This window comes from Myxocyprinus asiaticus, chromosome 47 (assembly GCF_019703515.2).
Source record: "Myxocyprinus asiaticus isolate MX2 ecotype Aquarium Trade chromosome 47, UBuf_Myxa_2, whole genome shotgun sequence".
NCBI classification, from domain to species: Eukaryota; Metazoa; Chordata; class Actinopteri; order Cypriniformes; family Catostomidae; genus Myxocyprinus; species Myxocyprinus asiaticus.
In genome coordinates this window covers 10,633,700-10,650,458 of record NC_059390.1, presented here as the reverse complement: position 1 = coordinate 10,650,458, position 16,759 = coordinate 10,633,700, and the positions used below count along the sequence as shown (strand labels likewise).

The 16,759-nt window shown below is 37.9% G+C and overlaps 1 protein-coding gene across 1 annotated transcript; it reads left to right on the top strand.

Annotated features, from left to right (window-relative positions):
- The first annotated feature begins 3,251 nt into the window (after nt 1-3,251).
- Nucleotides 3,252-16,733, top strand: cracr2ab (calcium release activated channel regulator 2Ab). Its single transcript, XM_051691701.1, has 18 exons — nt 3,252-3,459; nt 3,756-3,824; nt 4,329-4,718; nt 5,085-5,196; nt 6,401-6,590; nt 6,743-6,889; nt 7,580-7,670; nt 7,948-8,043; nt 8,807-8,994; nt 9,107-9,178; nt 9,258-9,303; nt 11,155-11,246; nt 11,338-11,821; nt 12,304-12,442; nt 14,100-14,181; nt 14,291-14,507; nt 14,913-14,989; nt 15,459-16,733. The coding sequence occupies exons 3-18, from the start codon at nt 4,512-4,514 to the stop codon at nt 15,544-15,546; spliced, it is 2,328 nt and encodes a 775-aa protein (XP_051547661.1). The 5' UTR covers nt 3,252-3,459; nt 3,756-3,824; nt 4,329-4,511; the 3' UTR covers nt 15,547-16,733.
- The last annotated feature ends 26 nt before the right edge of the window (nt 16,734-16,759 follow it).

Below are 16,759 nucleotides of genomic sequence, written 5' to 3'. Positions count from 1 at the left end.
AAGTCTTTGCTTGGAGATGGACATTCCTTTCGTGCATCCTCCATAGCACACAAAGAGCTGGTCAGACAGTCTGAATTGGCGTGTGTGCTCAGCATATGTGTATAGCACTCGCAGAGGGCATAACAAATGCAAGGACTGTTCCTCATCCGAATAAAATGGAGGAGGGAAAAAAGCTTGAAGGTGAACCACCTGCACTCTGAAGAGTGTGGTTAGAACCTTAGGGTCATAGCCTTTCCTGGGTTTGACAGTAGATTTTGAAAGACCCGGACCAAATTCCAGACATGTATTGTCAACTGACAGTGCTTGCAAATCACCAACCCGTTTCACTGAGGCCAAAGCCAGCAGTAATGTGGTCTTAAGAGAAAGCACACGCAATTCAACATAGTCCAGAAGCTCGAAAGGAGGGCCCACAAGTGCTTTTAGGACCAAAGTTAGGTCCCAAGTTGGGACTGTAGTCGGGCAAGCTGGATTTAGTTGCCCCTCACCCTTAAGGAATTTTGTGATTAAATTATGTTTGCCTATAGAGGTGCCGGCTTCAGGTGCATGATACACAGATATAGTCGCCACATTTGAGCATTGACGGAGTGAGCTCTACGTCCATGCATACTTGCGTTTCGCCAGCCATACGTAGGCCAGTGCATCCTGGTGACTTATGTACGCCATTACTGTTGTGTTGTCCAAACGAATCAGAATGTGGTTATTCACAATGTTGAAATGAAAAGCTTTCAAAGCTAGAAAGACAGCCAGTAGCTCTAGGCGGCTGACATGCCATGCCCGTTTTGCACCTGTCCAGGTGTCGAAAGTCAGGCGTCCATCACACACTGCGCCCCAACCTGTGTTGGATGCATCGGTGGTCACCACTTTCCTTCTGAAAATTTGACCCAGCATAACACCCTGTTGGTAGAAGGCCAGCGCTGTCCATGGTGCTAGAGCAGCCAGACAGCGCTGAGTCTGCACATGCACCCGAGGCTCCAGACGCAATGTGGAATATCGCTTAAGCCAGTACATGAGAGGTCTCATATGTAACAGACCTAACGGTATGACAGCGATGCTGCCGCCATAAAACCCAGCATTCTCTGAAATGAATTCAGTGGTAATGTTTTTCCAATATGAACTGAGACAGACACCGAAGAATTTTCTGTACGAGCTTGTTCATGAGGTGCACATGCATGCTCACGGAGTCAAGACGAACTCCTAAATAGGAGATTTTCTGGCTGGAGAAAAGTGTGCTTTTCGCCCAGTTTACTTTGGACCAGATTTTCCATATGGCAAAGCAGCAACTCTCTGTGTTCGCTCAGTAGTGCCTCTGATTGGCTAGTAATAACCAATCAGCGAGGTAATTCAAAACACGCACACCGTTCATTTTCAATGGGGTGAGTGCAAGTTTTATGTTGTTTTAAGTTCATTTTTGTCAATAAACCTGTATGTTGACTGTTCAGCCGGTTCCCACCTCCTCCTTGCCCATCCTTATACTGTTAAAGCTGTAAATCCCGCTGTGTGTGTCGCAGTCTGGGGCAGTCTCTATAGCGAGAGTTGCTTTTTTAAAACACAATTTAAAAGGTGAATTTAAAAATGACTTATTAAAGTGCTATTTTTTAATTGTTAAATATAATTACACTTTTAAACATGAATTAAATAAACAACTTTAAATGTGTCTGTTTATTTATACATTTATAAACTGGTTTATTTATTCATGTTTTTATTTTCAAATTAATAGATTGATAATTGTTTTCTTCATTCTTTTTAACTGGCACTCCTCAGCTTCCATAGTTACACCCCCACTGTTAATAGCTTTCCCTACCATTGATGCATAATGTAGTCCAGTATCCACCAGTTTAATGTGTGCTTAGAGATTAGTTTCCTATAAAGAAGGAAGGTTATTTCTTTTCTTAAATGTAATAAATATGATAAAGTGTTTCTTCAAGAAACGCATCTTTCCCATGCAGAAAGCTGAAAATTTGGGAAGATATTGGGTGGACATGTTTTCTTTAGTGCTGGCTCAAGTAAGAGCAGGGGAGTCATTACACTGATAAGTAAATATATTTTATTTATTTATTTTATATATATATACACAATGGGCTTTAATGGTTGACGCTGAATATGAATGTTTTGCTTTGTTATGTGTCATGTTGAGAAGCAACCAATAAAAATGTTAATCTGAAGAGGTTAGTTTCCGAATTATTTTCAAGGTACATGGTAGGGGACAAGCACATAGCCATTCAATGTGTTGAGATTTAGCGCAATCTATAAATGGAAAAATGTCTTGTGTCTTGCCGTGTTTTCCCTATCTATTTTAAAACCAGGCAACAAAGTTCAGTGTACACCTGTTCAAACTGTTGTTCATCAATGGGTTAAATATTTTTTCAGCATCACACAAAATACATTTCATAATCAGATCCTAGAAATACTGTTTCTCTATTACCCTTGCGCTCTCTACAGGTGACAATCTTACAAAAATATATTTCGCACACTTGGCTTAAAGGGTATATAATTTTACAATACAACATTGTACTCAGAAGAACCAGTTGTGTAGTAGTGACTGAAGAGGTGGGCATACTGTGAATTTATCAAGGGATCAAACCCCCCCCCCCACACACACAAAAACATAAATAAATAACAATTTATGGTCTCATTTGAACTCACAAAAATGTATGTCTGGGTAAGACTTTACTTGCTGGAATGGTGTATATAACACTACAAAAACTTGATATTAAATACCTATTCAAAATAATATGCTTGATTAACTGTTATTTTAATTAACAGTTTATTAAATTTACCGTAAAAATATCACTTGTACTAAATCAGTCTATCCACTGGGAACTTACTACAACTACAACTGGGAACTTTGGGATGTGAAAATAATCTTTTCATGAATTTATATGAATTTATATTAGAAAATAATTGAATACTGTACTCATATAACTTAACATACCGTAAAAATCTCACCTGTTGTAAGTCTATCCACTGAAAACTTACTACAACATTTGGAACATGAAATGTGTTTTTATTTATTTATTTATTTATTTATTTATTTTTATATACTATAACTGAATACTGTACATTCATATGTACAGCAATCACACTGGCAGCCTACTACAACCTTTAGAATGTGAAATGTTTTTCTTTCCTTTTTTGTTTAACATTTTTATCAGTAAAAGTGTTTTTTATTTATTTATTTAATGATATAACATGCAGGTCAATTGAATGAACACTCTAACGCCAGTGACGTGTTAGCTTAGTATGGGGAGTTTTCAGACGGTCCCTCACGCACCGTAGGGAAATAGCGACCTAAAAACCAACTTTACCCCGCTCGAGCACTCAGCATGAAAACTAGTTACTCGCGTTCTCACACCACCACCACAAAATGTCAGTCCTTTACTGAATTTAAATGAAAAAGTTTTAAATAACCTTTGTTTACGTAAGAAGATTATCGAAGGAAGTGTGATTACTTGTTGACAGGTAAGAGTGGTAAAATTATTTTCTGTTCTCTCTGTAAGAGCTACACTAAAATTTAATTTGTTCGTTTGTCGATGCTTCATGAACTCATGTTTTAAAATTCATACTGTTAATGTAGTGAACGTAAATTACACAAAGCATTCATCCCTTTGTGTGAGCCTGCTTAAAAGCAAAATGTGTCTACAGTGTAAACGTTCAGTCAAACGTAATACTTTTTAATTAGTTCATGGTAAAAAATAAATAAAATAAAGTAGGCTTGAAACCACCTCAAACTTTAACAACAACTTCTGATGAAACAGGAAATTTCACCACAGAAACCTCTTCCTATTGCCCCATGACAATGAGTGGTGGCGGGACATCAGTGCAAGGTAACAGGTCTGCTTTTGATGATGTCAGCTATGCATTGATATTTGATTTCCAATCACTCATTATTTTAACGTCATAGGTTGGTAGTCAGTTTACTTACAGTAATAGGTCATTTTGAGAAGTCTTCTAAAAGGTAACTAAATATGAGAATGTTCACAAGGATGTCAGAATCACTTTATGGGTTTTAATTCATTGCTGTACATATAGACAAATGTCCTGTGTAGAATTAAATTTATTACATTAAATACACAAATGCAATGCAACACCTATTAATGTTTAAACCCTTGATTTAAACAGTAAGTGTTTGACTTGTAGAGTTGTACTTAATGAGTTTGAGCAAACCTTAAAAACACATCCACATGCGCACAATATAGGCTACTGTACATACACACAAATAAGCTACTATTACAGCTTCGTGCTACATTTCATCACTCAAAGACTTAACATTCCGAAAGATTTAGCAAAGGATTGTTAACATGTTTAATTTATATGTTTCTTCCATCCAGGACCCACAGCAAGAATTCAGGTCAAGACAACAATTAATTATGAATCCTGAAATAATCAGGATAATTATTGGTATTGGATCTAGCTTTGGATTCTGTCCAATTCGTACTGTCACACCTCTTGCCTGCATTGCATCCTGACCCGTTGGTCAAGGTAAGCTGTGCTGTGTGGACAGAGTTGGAACCATGTCAGAGTTTGGACACGTTAGAGCCACACAGGTTATCAGCAGTGGCTCAGACAAAGATGAGCGCCAGCGGCAGCCACAGCCAAGGGAAAGTCTGGAGAAGAAGGAATCAGGCTGGGGACACATTGCTCTGCTGGACAAGACAGAGGAGTTTTTCCAGATCTGTGACTGTGAGAGAAAGGGCTTCATCACACGCACAGATATGAGGGTAAAGAGTACTTAAAAGGGTTTGTTTCTTTCTTTCTTTCTTTCTTTGACGAAAGCTGATGAAAGCAATCCACTTGGAGAGGTTTGTACTAAAGTGGACAGGTCTACATGCAGGACTAATGAGAGATGAATATATTTTCAGCATCATCACAAACCTCAGATGAAATTTGATCCACAAAGCTCTCCTTCTCTACAAGCACCTCTTCAAACACAGAAGCTCTGTATGGAAGCTCCGCTGTGTTTGTTAAAGAGGTCTTCTCATCATATAGTCAGATTAAAATTATATTCAAAGTTACAGATTTTTGTTTTGTATTTTTAGCCATCTTTTTATCTGACCTTACCAAATGTGTGTCATTATTTTCTTTAGAGGCTACACAAAAAATTGCCACTCTCTGCTGAAGAACTGGAGAATGTCTTTGATTCACTAGACCTTGACAGAAATGGCTACCTCACCCTGGGAGAGTTCTCCTCTGGATTTGGTGAGTTTATTATCTTGAGACAAGAATAACACTTCAAACACAAATCATGCTACAAAGAGAGTAAACATATTAGTAAATAGCCTTAATATCATACAGAGCTTAAAAGTGAAAGTTTTGACTCATAATAAATATTTAAAGCTGAAGTATGTAATTTCTGCAACACTAGCATCACCGAACAGAATTGCAAAATTAATAATGTTTTCAAATAGCTTTCCGAATACGTTCCTTGTCTGCTGTTATTCGAATCGTAAGATACACCGTTGCCCCCAACTCACACCATTGGTCGAGTAACGTTGGTGGGCAGGGTCTTTGCTGATCACTCTTAACAAACACACTAAAACACTAAACCACAGAGACAAAGTGTTTAGTTTTCGAGAAAATTAACCTCTGAATGGCTTACATATAGTTGTGTCTGTATATTAAGCTGGGATAGAATAAAGCATTTTAAAAGTGAAAATGTTGCATTTCATCTCATCTTTAAATCTCATTTCATGGGTTCACTAATTCATATAGTCCTGGAGAACATTAAGTTAAACACATTTGCCGTGCTGTAGGTAGGTGGAGGGATGCCAGAAAAAAGCGTCACCGGTGCAAGGGAAGCAGCTGCTAATACATCCTTGAGATATGGCAGGCCTAGATGAACAAGCTCCTTCTGAACTTATGTTTGGAACTTAATTTGCTTGTAATTGTTTTTTTTGTGTTTTTTTTTCTCCCCTTTTCTCCCCAACTTGGAATGCCCAATTCCCAATGCGCCCTAAGTCCTCGTGGTGGCGTAGTGACTCGCCTCAATCCGGGTGGCGGAGGACAAATCTCAGTTGCCTCCGCGTCTGAGACTGTCAATCTGCGCATCTTATCACTTGGCTTGTTGAGTGTGTTACCACGGAGACTTAGCGTGTGTGGAGGCTTCACGCTATTCTCCACAGCATCCATGCACAACTCGCCATGCGCCCACCATGAGCTAATCACATTATAGCGACCATGAGGAGGTTACCCCATGTGACTCTACCCTCCCTAGCAACCGGGCCAATTTGGTTGCTTAGGAGACCTGGCTGGAGTCACTCAGCATGCCCTGGATTCAAACTCATGACTCCAGGTGTGGTAGTCAGCGTCTTTACTCGCTGAGCTACCCAGGCCCCCCATTTGCTTGTATAACATGTAGCTTATGCAATATGTTAGATTTGTTGTATCTGTGACTGTTCCCCAGCTGACTTTCTTTACGGACGGAGGGTCTCCAAGACTGAGGATCTAATGGCTGCAGCCTCTCAGCAGATTCCAGAAGCTCTGCAACAGAACCCATGTGACGAATTGCTTTCAGGGAACGAGGACATGGACGAAGAAGAGAGGCATTTCAGCATGTTGATGGAGAGCTTGGGCGCTAGCATTGTCTTTGAAGAGTCAGTATTGATGTTTTGTATTTAAGACAAATACTGATCTGTTACTTCTGATACCATTATATCTACAGTAGCACTAAAGTGCTGTACATTTACACTTTAAAATGCTTCATATTTCTACAAATTTTAACAGTATTCTTTTCTCTTTGCTTCAGCCTGAATGAGGTCCGCAGTCTTTGGGCTCAGCTCAGAAAAGATGAGCCTCACCGCTTGTCCAACTTTGAGGAGTTTTTGGCCCGTGTCACAAATCAAATCCAAGAGGCACAACAGGAGAGAAAGGAGATGGAGAGCGCCCTCAGGAGGTGACATTTTGATTCTCCACGCGGCATGGCACCAGAGTGATTTTGGAGCAGTTCCTCTATCTAGTAAAATCTATGGATCAAAGTCGTCTTTGTTTAAGTCAAAAATCTGCTTTGTTTTCTTAAATTTCCCCCATGCCACTTGTGAATAATCCCTGCTCCCAGAGTTTAGAGGCTTATTGTAAGTCTCTATAGAATGCAATTCTATCCTTGTCCAGTGACCACTAAGCTTAGGGGTTAACTTACATTTTTTTATATATTTTTTTTTTGACACTAAAGGGTGATCTTATCAAATTTGGGTCAGAATAATATCATGCGCATTTACAGTATGGTTCAAAATCGCCTTGATGTAGGGTTACATACTATGGTGTAAGTGTCATGTACTGTACTATAGAATGTGGGGCTTCATTGTTTTATAAAATGTTATGGTCCTTTAATTATTAGCCAACTAGATGTGCATGTCTTAGCCAATGTTTTGGAATGTAAATTTGTGGTACAGAATAACATGACAGGCTTATTTGTTTTATACCTTAACTATTTCAGTACTTTCATAAAAGTTTTTCAGTCCAAAACAGTGACAGTATATTTATGGTAAAAATGGTTTATCATTCTACTTATTATTTATAAGTGCAAAATGAATGCTTTAAATGTATCTTTACTTTGTAAAAATAATGCCATTGTCTCACTGAACAGGAAAGCAGCCACACATGACAGTGAAATTTGCAGATTATATGAGGAAATGGAACAACAAATCATTAATGAAAAAGATAGAGCATTTCTGAAGGTAAACACATTGCATTGAACTGTTGTATGTTCATGTACTGTGCATTTGTTATCATTTGTTTAAACTAAAGCCTCAACTTCAGTAATTAGATTTTACTTGTATGCAGTTTTACAAAATGGCATGTAAACATACTAACTTAAAAACAGAATCACTCCATTAACAATCTAAATTAATATGGGCAGTTCATCATGTTTGGGAATTATCATTCATGTTTGAGGACGTACTGCAATGTGGAGTTTTTTAGATAACATTTGGACTAAAATTCTCTCTCTTCCAGAACTCTGAAAATCTGCAGCTGCGCAGTCAAGACCTTCAGAAGCAGCTCCGCAGTAAAGAACAGGATTTGGAGCAGCTTTTCCAGAAACAGAGGAGGGTGAGTGCTGCGGTTAAACAGGTATATTTATACAAAGTCTTAGATATACCTGAGGAAACTGCAAAGTTATTATAGCAGCACCAGACTTAAAACAGCTGTATATGACTAAATATTACAGGATGAATAAAAAAATAAATATTTTCTCTGATAAGAAAGAGAACTTGTGTCTTGCCAAAATAGCCCTTTATTTTTTTTCCAGCACATTTCTGTAAATGGGGCACAAAATTCTAGGTCATTAAGCTAAACTTTAGGCTACAAGCATGCCATTAAGTTAACCCAGGAGCTTTAGAATTAGGCTCGAGCTAAAGCATTCACAGAAGGGGGGATTTTGGAGCTGGATCAAAAACAGATGAATAACAGCATGACTAATCTGTGAAACTATCAGCATTACTGCAATTATCCTTAATTTTGAACAGAACAGACCTACAAAGAATCTGCGTCCACTGAACTCTGCAGAAAGTTCCACAAATTTCCACAAAAAGGGAAATCCTCTCATTCATAAAATTCTGTACATACCCAGCCCCTCGACTGTTAAATACTTTGGCTAATCTCAGCTCTTTTTAACACATTTTTCACTTTTTTTTTAAAATCCATTTCACACAATTCCACAGATTTTCCTCAAAATCATAGCAGAAAATCAAAATTCAAATGATTCCTTTTGGACCAAGTTCCTACTCATTTGCTGGTATAAAGGGAATCGTTTTGTGCAACCCACACATTTGTCTTTGTTGAACAAAATTTTATATTTTGTTAATTTCTTCAGTTGGAGCGACAGTGTTGTGAGCTTCATAGTGAACACAAGGAGAGTCGGCTGGAGAACATTAAACTGAAAATGACCAATGAGGAGCTGTCTCGTGAGCTTGAGCACACCTGCCAAGAGCTGGTTTTGGCTCAGGAGCAGCTGGGCATTCTACAAGAGCAAGCCTCTCGACTACAGCAGGAGAGAGAGATGTCAGTCTATGCATTTATTACAAATATACTCACAGAGTGCACTAGTCTCTTTGGGTTTCTCTATTTAGCACTTAGACATACTCATAAGCACAAACGATTTTCCCTATCTCAGGGAGATGTACAGAATCACAGAAGGATTGCAGAGAGAAAAACAGAGTTTGATGAAACAGTTGGATCTACTCAGGTGAGTACTGTATACATACTGACATGTAGACACAAACAACTTACAGAAATCTCACATGGTTTTCTGTTCTTTCAAACAGAGAAATGAATAAACATCTTAGAGATGAGCGAGACATTAGCTTTCTGGTAAGTTTACCAAAGCAGCTGACATTATCTTTAGTGCATATAGTTAATATGCACTTTCAGTCAAAAGTTTGGACAGACTGGTCTTAACCCTCAGGGGTTGGCGCGTCCTGCTGGATTTTTTCCTCATAACAGCGGAAACAACTTAAAATACTCCGTCATTTTTGGGCATACAGATGAGTGTAAGACGTCATTAGAAACTATAAAGGGTCTACTTATATTTGTGTACACTCACAATAACAACAAAACCTTGTGCTTTTGTAAAATAAAGAAAATAAACAGGGTGCGCTTTCAGCTGTCTCTGTCTCCGTGAGCATCTTTCTGAAACACTTCACAACAATGAACTGAAACTCCACGAATACTTATCACACAAACATGAAACAGATGTCTAAAGAAAGCTTAAAATGTCTACTTTTAAATAAAACAATTCAAAGTTAAAACAAATATTCTCCTGCAATGTAATCTGTATGAAACAAAGCGATGTACAGTTTCTCCTGGCTCAGCTAATTATCCCTAATGTGATCACACCCACCAGCATAGCACGCTATTCATACGGTAATGTGCTGAGGCGATCAATGCAAATGGTAAACGCCTCCGAGGCAAGTTTTATATATATATATCATCACATGATCCTTTAGAAATCATTCTAATATGATTAGAAATATTTATTTTTATTATCAATGTTGAAAACAGTTGTGTAAAATTTTTTTCAGGATTCTTTGATGAATAGAAAGTTCAATATAACAGCATTTATCTGAAATAGAAAGTTTTGTAACATTATACACTACCGTTCAAAAGTTTGGGGTCAGTAAGAATTTTTTTTTTTTTTGTGGAAATAAATTAATACTTTTATTCAGCAAGGATGCATTATATTGATCAAAAGTGACAGTAAAGACATATATAATGTTACAAAAGCTTTCTATTTCAGATAATGCTGTTATTTTGAACTTTCTATTCATCAAAGAATCCTGAATTTATTTATATATAGTGTATATGCCCTATATCAGATATTACATTTTATTCTGTTCCCAGGGGAGGGGGCTTTGTCTCCTCAGGTGTGAATCACATCAGTATTCATGATCATTCACGCCTCCTCGCATATGGCCTTTCTAACACTAAAAGTGTCTTATAAAAGTAAAATGACTATATTGTTTTGTATGAATGAGTGATCAGGATGGTTTTCACATCATTTTGTAGCAATAACTCTAGGCTACAAGATCCAGTTCTCAAAAGTCTTGTGAACAAATGTTTAGTATGTGTTATATGGCCTTATTTCAGTGACTTAAATTTTTTGTTTTTTCAAAAACCACGCATAAACGTTATTTTCTCAAAAATACAAACACATACATACATGTTGCTCACATATTATTGTAGCCCAGTTTGTGCTGAATACAGTGTTATCAGACGTTAGCCATTAATATGTTTTTAAGCAACTGAAAAAAGCACAAATGTCAAGGCATGTCAAAACTTCTCCAGGGCCCAAAACATCCTCAGACCCCAGAAGGTTTATTTAGTTTCTCATCTTAAAAACCTCTTGATCTTAAGGATTATGCTTGAATGCTTGAAAAGCAGCCAAAAAGTGCATGTATAACTTATGGAAAACAATATTATTTAAGACATGAGAAACCTCATTAAGTTGGTTGAAAGAATGCCCAGATCATAAAGAATTGAATTCTAGGCAAAGGGACGTCTATTTTGAAAAAAAATATAAGTTAGTTTTGATTTGTTTAACCTTTTTGTTTTATCGCTACATAATTAATGAGCACGTGTGTCCGAATTTTTTTCTGGTAGTGAATTTCTGTATATCTTTCAGGAACATTTAAAAGCAGAATATTTCCTTGTACTTCACAACAGAAACGCAGTAATTCTATGAAAAAATCCTCCCGGAAGCAAAGACTGAGCACAGCTTCAATAAAATACACAGAGAGGAAACCATCTGTCAAAAAGTGAGAGATGTGTACATGTTCTGCATTAATATTAGTATATGCGATGTAATGAGATGATAACAGACATTACCTGCCCCTCTTTCTCTCACAGAGAAGTTGACAAAGAGGAAGTAATTCAGCGCTCTCACAGGAAGGCCTCCTCTTTAGCAAACGGCCACTGCTTTCCCTTCACCACAGGAAATGAGGGAAAATGGGAGGTGGATGGGAGATCTGAGAAGGAAGCTGGTGACTCAGAAGGTGTCAGTGCCGGAGTGGATGTGGAGGATGCTCCCCCGGATGGATGGCCTCTACGCAGAGTCATATCCATTGAGGAGGATCACCTACCTCACCTGTTGCAAGGAGACACCCATCCTCTTCTCCATCAGCTGAGTGAGGAAGAAGAGGACCGGGGTGGAGAGGAGAAAGGTCAGACTGATCTAGAGATAAGCTCCCTTTACCCCTCCAATGCATCCTTGGCTTCTGCTAACTCCCCACCATCAGTTAGGGTGAAGAAGCCCTCTATGAAGAAATGGATCAGAGGGAATATGCCCTCTTCTGCACGGGGTCAGCCTGTTGGCAAAGAGACCCTCCAACAGGTAAGTGACTGCTTATAGGGGACAAATAAAATTCTTTGACACACGAATATACATATGCCAATGTTCACAATTTAAAGATGCCTCCCTAGTACACCCAGACCATTTATTGAAACTTAGCTGCAAAAATAATTTACTACAGCATACTACCTCCCACATGTATCTATCAATACGTATTCAGTATTCAGCAGCTTGGCCCTCATTTCACAGGCAAAGAGGTTAGCCAATCATAACGGAGGTCATCAGAGGTTTACATATAGTAGTCTTTAAGATACAGCAAAAGCTACCTTTTTAATTCCAATGTCAGAGAAATGTTGGAAAATTATCAAAGCAAAATTACGGCTGTTTTATTTAGTGCAAGAGTCTTTGACTATAAGTGGATTTGAAGGAGATTTAAATGTTTATGCTACTTTTATAGTACTTGTACCTCTCAACACAACTAGCATTTAATTGTAAGAAGTCACTGTGGGTATTTTCGGCTACAGGGTCCTGCAGAAAGTGCAGCTGCGGCCCCTCAACGCCTTTTTAAGGTAATTTTGGTTGGAAATTCCAGTGTTGGCAAAACAGCACTTCTGCGACGCTTCTGTGATGGACAGTTCTACTCTGCCACCTCAGCCACTGTGGGTGAGTTTCACTCCCACTCCATGTGCTCTTACAAGTTATCAGGAAATACAAATTTGGACTTGCAGAGTAGTATTAAATAATTGCAAAATCAGAAGAATGTGTCCATGACTCAAAATTGAATGTTGTGGCCACTGGAGCAAAAGTTTAAATGTAATTTATTTTGCCCTTTTACTGTGATCAGAAGGATGTGAAGATCCTCTTTCTTTCTCAGTGTAATGATTTATATCACTCCCAAAACCACATTTCAAAACCTTTAACATCATGGATAAAATATATGGTTTATTTTTGTTCATAGTATTTCTCCTTAGATGCTTTTCAGTGTATTGTGTTTGAATATATGAGTGTTAACGGAAGCCCGTTCAAGTATGCTATTGGATTTTTTAGAGCAGCCAGAGAATGTGAAACTAAAGCATCACATGAAAGGGCTTGGGAAGTCATACTCCCTGCATTTGAACTCTGGTACACATTGCACAGCAGATTATGTCAAACATCATTAATTCACTTTCTTCAAAACGTCCAGCCTTTTATGTTCCACACACTCAGGTGTTGAGCTAGAGAAATATTACTCAACAGTACCGACTTGTGGTCATTAGGCCTTACTACAGTTATGGTTCAGTGGTTGTGTTGCTGCAAAGAAATAGGTTCTCAGCAGTGTATGCTTATACTTATTACTTACACTTTATGTTTTTTTTTTTCCATTTGTGTGTGTGTAAACAGTATATACATGTACACTCACTGTATATAGAATACATACACTGATCAGCCACAACATTAAAACGACCTGCCTAAAATTGTGGAGGTCCCCCTCGTGCTGCCAAAACAGCGTCAAACTATTCTTCTCACCACAATTGTACAGAGTGGTTATGTGAGTTACCATAGACTTTGTCAGTTTGAACCAGTCTGGCCATTCTCTGTTGACCTCTCTCATCAACAAGGCATTTCCATCCACAGAACTGCCGCTCACTGGATGTTTTTTGTTTTTGGCACCATTTTGAGTAAATTCTAGAGACTGTTGTGTGTGAAAATCCCAGGAGATCAGCAGTTACAGAAATACTCAAACCAGCCCATCTGGCACCAACAATCATGCCATGGTCAAAATAATTGAGATCACATTCTGATGGTTGATGTGAACATTAACTGAAGCTCCTGACCCGTATCTGTATGATTTTATGCACTGCACTGCTGCCACACGATTGGCTGATTAGATAATTGCATGGATGATTGTCGGTGCCAGACGGGCTGGTTTGAGTATTTCTGTAACTGCTGATCTCCTGGGATTTTCACACACAACAGTCTCTAGAATTTACTCCAAATGGTGCCAAAAACAAAAAACATCCAGTGAGGGGCAGTTCTGCAGATGGAAATGCCTTGATGAGAGAGGTCAACAGAGAATGGCCAGACTGGTTTGAACTGACAAAGTCTACGGTAACTCAGATAACCGCTCTGTTCAATTGTGGTGAGAAGAATAGTTTGACGCTGTTTTGGTGGCACGAGTGGGACCTACACAATATTAGGCAGGTGGTTTTAATGTTATGGCTGATTGGTGTACACTGTATACAGGCTTATGTTATTCAGATGAAGCTGAATGTGTGTTGTACACTTGTCTATATGACAGAACAAATCAAGAAATGATAAATGATCGTGTTATGTTGTGCAGGCATTGACTATAGTGTGCAGACTTTAAATTTGGGCGACAGTCACGTGGCTCTCCAGTTATGGGACACTGCAGGCCAAGAGAGGTGATTCACACACACAGGATAAAGAATAATCAAAGTATCCATAAACTCGTCTGTCACTGTTGATAAACATCCAGCTTTAATAAAAATGCAATGTCACTGTGTCCTTCAGGTATTGCAGCATTACCAAGCAGTTTTTCCGCAAGGCAGACGGCGTTGTGGTCATATATGACATCACAATGGAGGATAGTTTCAGATCAGTCCGCCGCTGGCTGGCCAGCATACAGGAAGCTGTAGGAGACCCTATCCCTGTCATGCTCCTTGGCAACAAATCGGACAAGGAAAATGATAGAGAGGTGCAGATAAAAGAGGCAGAGAGGCTAGCTGAGGTTTGGACATCTCTTGTGCTCAGACACAAACAACAATATATTTCAGCACACATTAACATCACACACTAACACAACAGCTCATATAAGTTGTTCTTAATAGAATTTCTTAAGAGAAATGTTTGAGATAATATTACAATTTCTGACATTGTAAGACATTGTTGAGTTTTCCGAAACTCTAGAGGTGAAACATTTGAGATTACTAGGTCTTTTTCTTAGGAGAAACATTAGAGAAACAGAAGCTTTAGGTCTCCATTTAATCTCATTGCCGTCTTGGAGAAACAATTGAGATACTGAAGAGATATTATGTGTGATTTTATGAATTTCCTATGGGATAGCATCATTGCACATGTTGCTTTCTCTCTATCTCAGTTTGCATTGTAATGCGTATTGTGTTATATTCTGCAGGAAACACATCTGATGTTCTATGAGTGCAGTGCTTATACTGGAGCTAATGTGCTGGAGGCCATGATACACCTGGCTCGGTAAGAACTAAAACAACATGTTAAGAAATGTAGTCACATTTTGTTTATCTATGATCTCTTCACTCATATCTACAAACCACGTACAGTAAAAGGAGACAGAAAAAGTGAGAGAGCGACCCAACAGCAAAGATTATCAGATGTTTTCAGGAAAGAGTGTGGTTTCTATGTACAGGGTATGATCTTAATCTGCCTTATCTTTTATCTGATTTTGTGAACATTGTTTTGTTGTTGTTTTTTTTAACTTAAATACCTCTGGGAGGCATTTGTCTAATATATCCAGATAACTTTTAATCAGAACATAGATGTGTTTTAGATAGGCTGGGAAATAAATACCACAAGAACAAGACAAAAAAAAAATGGTATCTTCTACTAATATAAATACATTTGTGGAATATTTTTTGATTGGATTCTGTAAATCTAAGTGACACTTGATACAAATATTTTTTATTGAATACTGATGTTTTTGCAGGGTTTTGAGGGAGCAGGAAGACAGAGTATGGGTGAACACCATCAGACTGGTGGATCAGCCGTTAAAAAAGAAAAGCTGCTGCAAGTGACCACACACATATGCACACTGCACACACACCTCTGAATCTAGGCAGCAAGTACTGGTGAAATCCCTCTGTGCTTTATGTATCATCGTCTCATACTCAATGTAAACAATTTACTCCGTGTCAACTTAACTGGCTGAGGGAGGCCATATTCACTCATATCTAAATTAAAAATGAATAATGTAAAGAGAATTTTCATGTCCATTTTTCAAAGAGCATTAGATATCAGGGCTCTCCTTAAAAAGTCTGTGCCCAAATGTTGATTAAGTATATTTTAACATGCACTGTATGTTTTAGGGAGAAAACGTGTGTTGACTGAAGATGCTTATTTAAATGAGACTGTAAAATAGGACAATGTGGCTATCCCTCTACAGCCATTTTAACTAACCGACCATTGACAGTCATAGGTGCGAACATGATTGGTTATTACTCCCAGTTTATTTAGCATTCAACCCACCTGAAATCTTGCCAGTATCCTCTTTATTTCACTTAAACAATACTTTTTGAACCAGTATGCATTTGGAGAGGCAGTTTAGTTAATAAAAAAAACCAAAACAATGAAAAGCACCAAAATCTTTGAAAATGTTATTTAGGGAATAACAATGGCTGGAGTTAGTGTTAAACATGTCATGCCTCTTTCATTGTCTTAGGTTGAACTGCTCTATGACAGACTGTACTTGTTTGACACAAAAGAGGAAATGTTTGTGGTTGTATGCAACATTGACCTGGCCTTTTAACAAGAAAACAAAACTAATAAAGTTTTCGGAGGTTAAAATTGTCATACGATTATAGTCTAATAACAATAAATCTTGAACATACTGTGTTTGATAAGAATGATTTAGAATACAGTAGTTTAACCTCTCTCAATTATCCTTTAAAAAAAAAATGTATAGTGAAAACTTAATTAATTTAAACGAGCAAAGTATGCCAGAAAACATGCCAGCAGTCACTATATTACAGAAACAACTCAACGATAATTCAATAAATATAACACAATAAAATGCACTTAAATATAAACATCAAAAATGAGGTGTAAATTGTATAGCTCTTAAATGTCAATCATGTTCTTTTCATGAAAGTTGTCCCTAAGCCTTATTTTCTATGAGGCATATCCTGTTCAACAGTAATGCTTTCTTATATTATAAGACTAAAATAAACACAAACTTGGACATTCTCAGACTCATGAACAGTTACATTCATAGTGATGTTTTCAGTCTAT

Excerpts from the sequence above, each read along its gene's own strand:
- cracr2ab (XM_051691701.1), top strand. The coding sequence starts at position 4,512 with ATGTCAGAGTTTGGACACGTTAGAGCCACACAGGTTATCAGCAGTGGC. Across the intron at positions 8,995-9,106 it reads CTACAGCAGGAGAGAGAGAT|GGAGATGTACAGAATCACAG; the intron begins GTCAGTCTATGC and ends TCCCTATCTCAG. Across the intron at positions 14,182-14,290 it reads GACACTGCAGGCCAAGAGAG|GTATTGCAGCATTACCAAGC; the intron begins GTGATTCACACA and ends TGTGTCCTTCAG.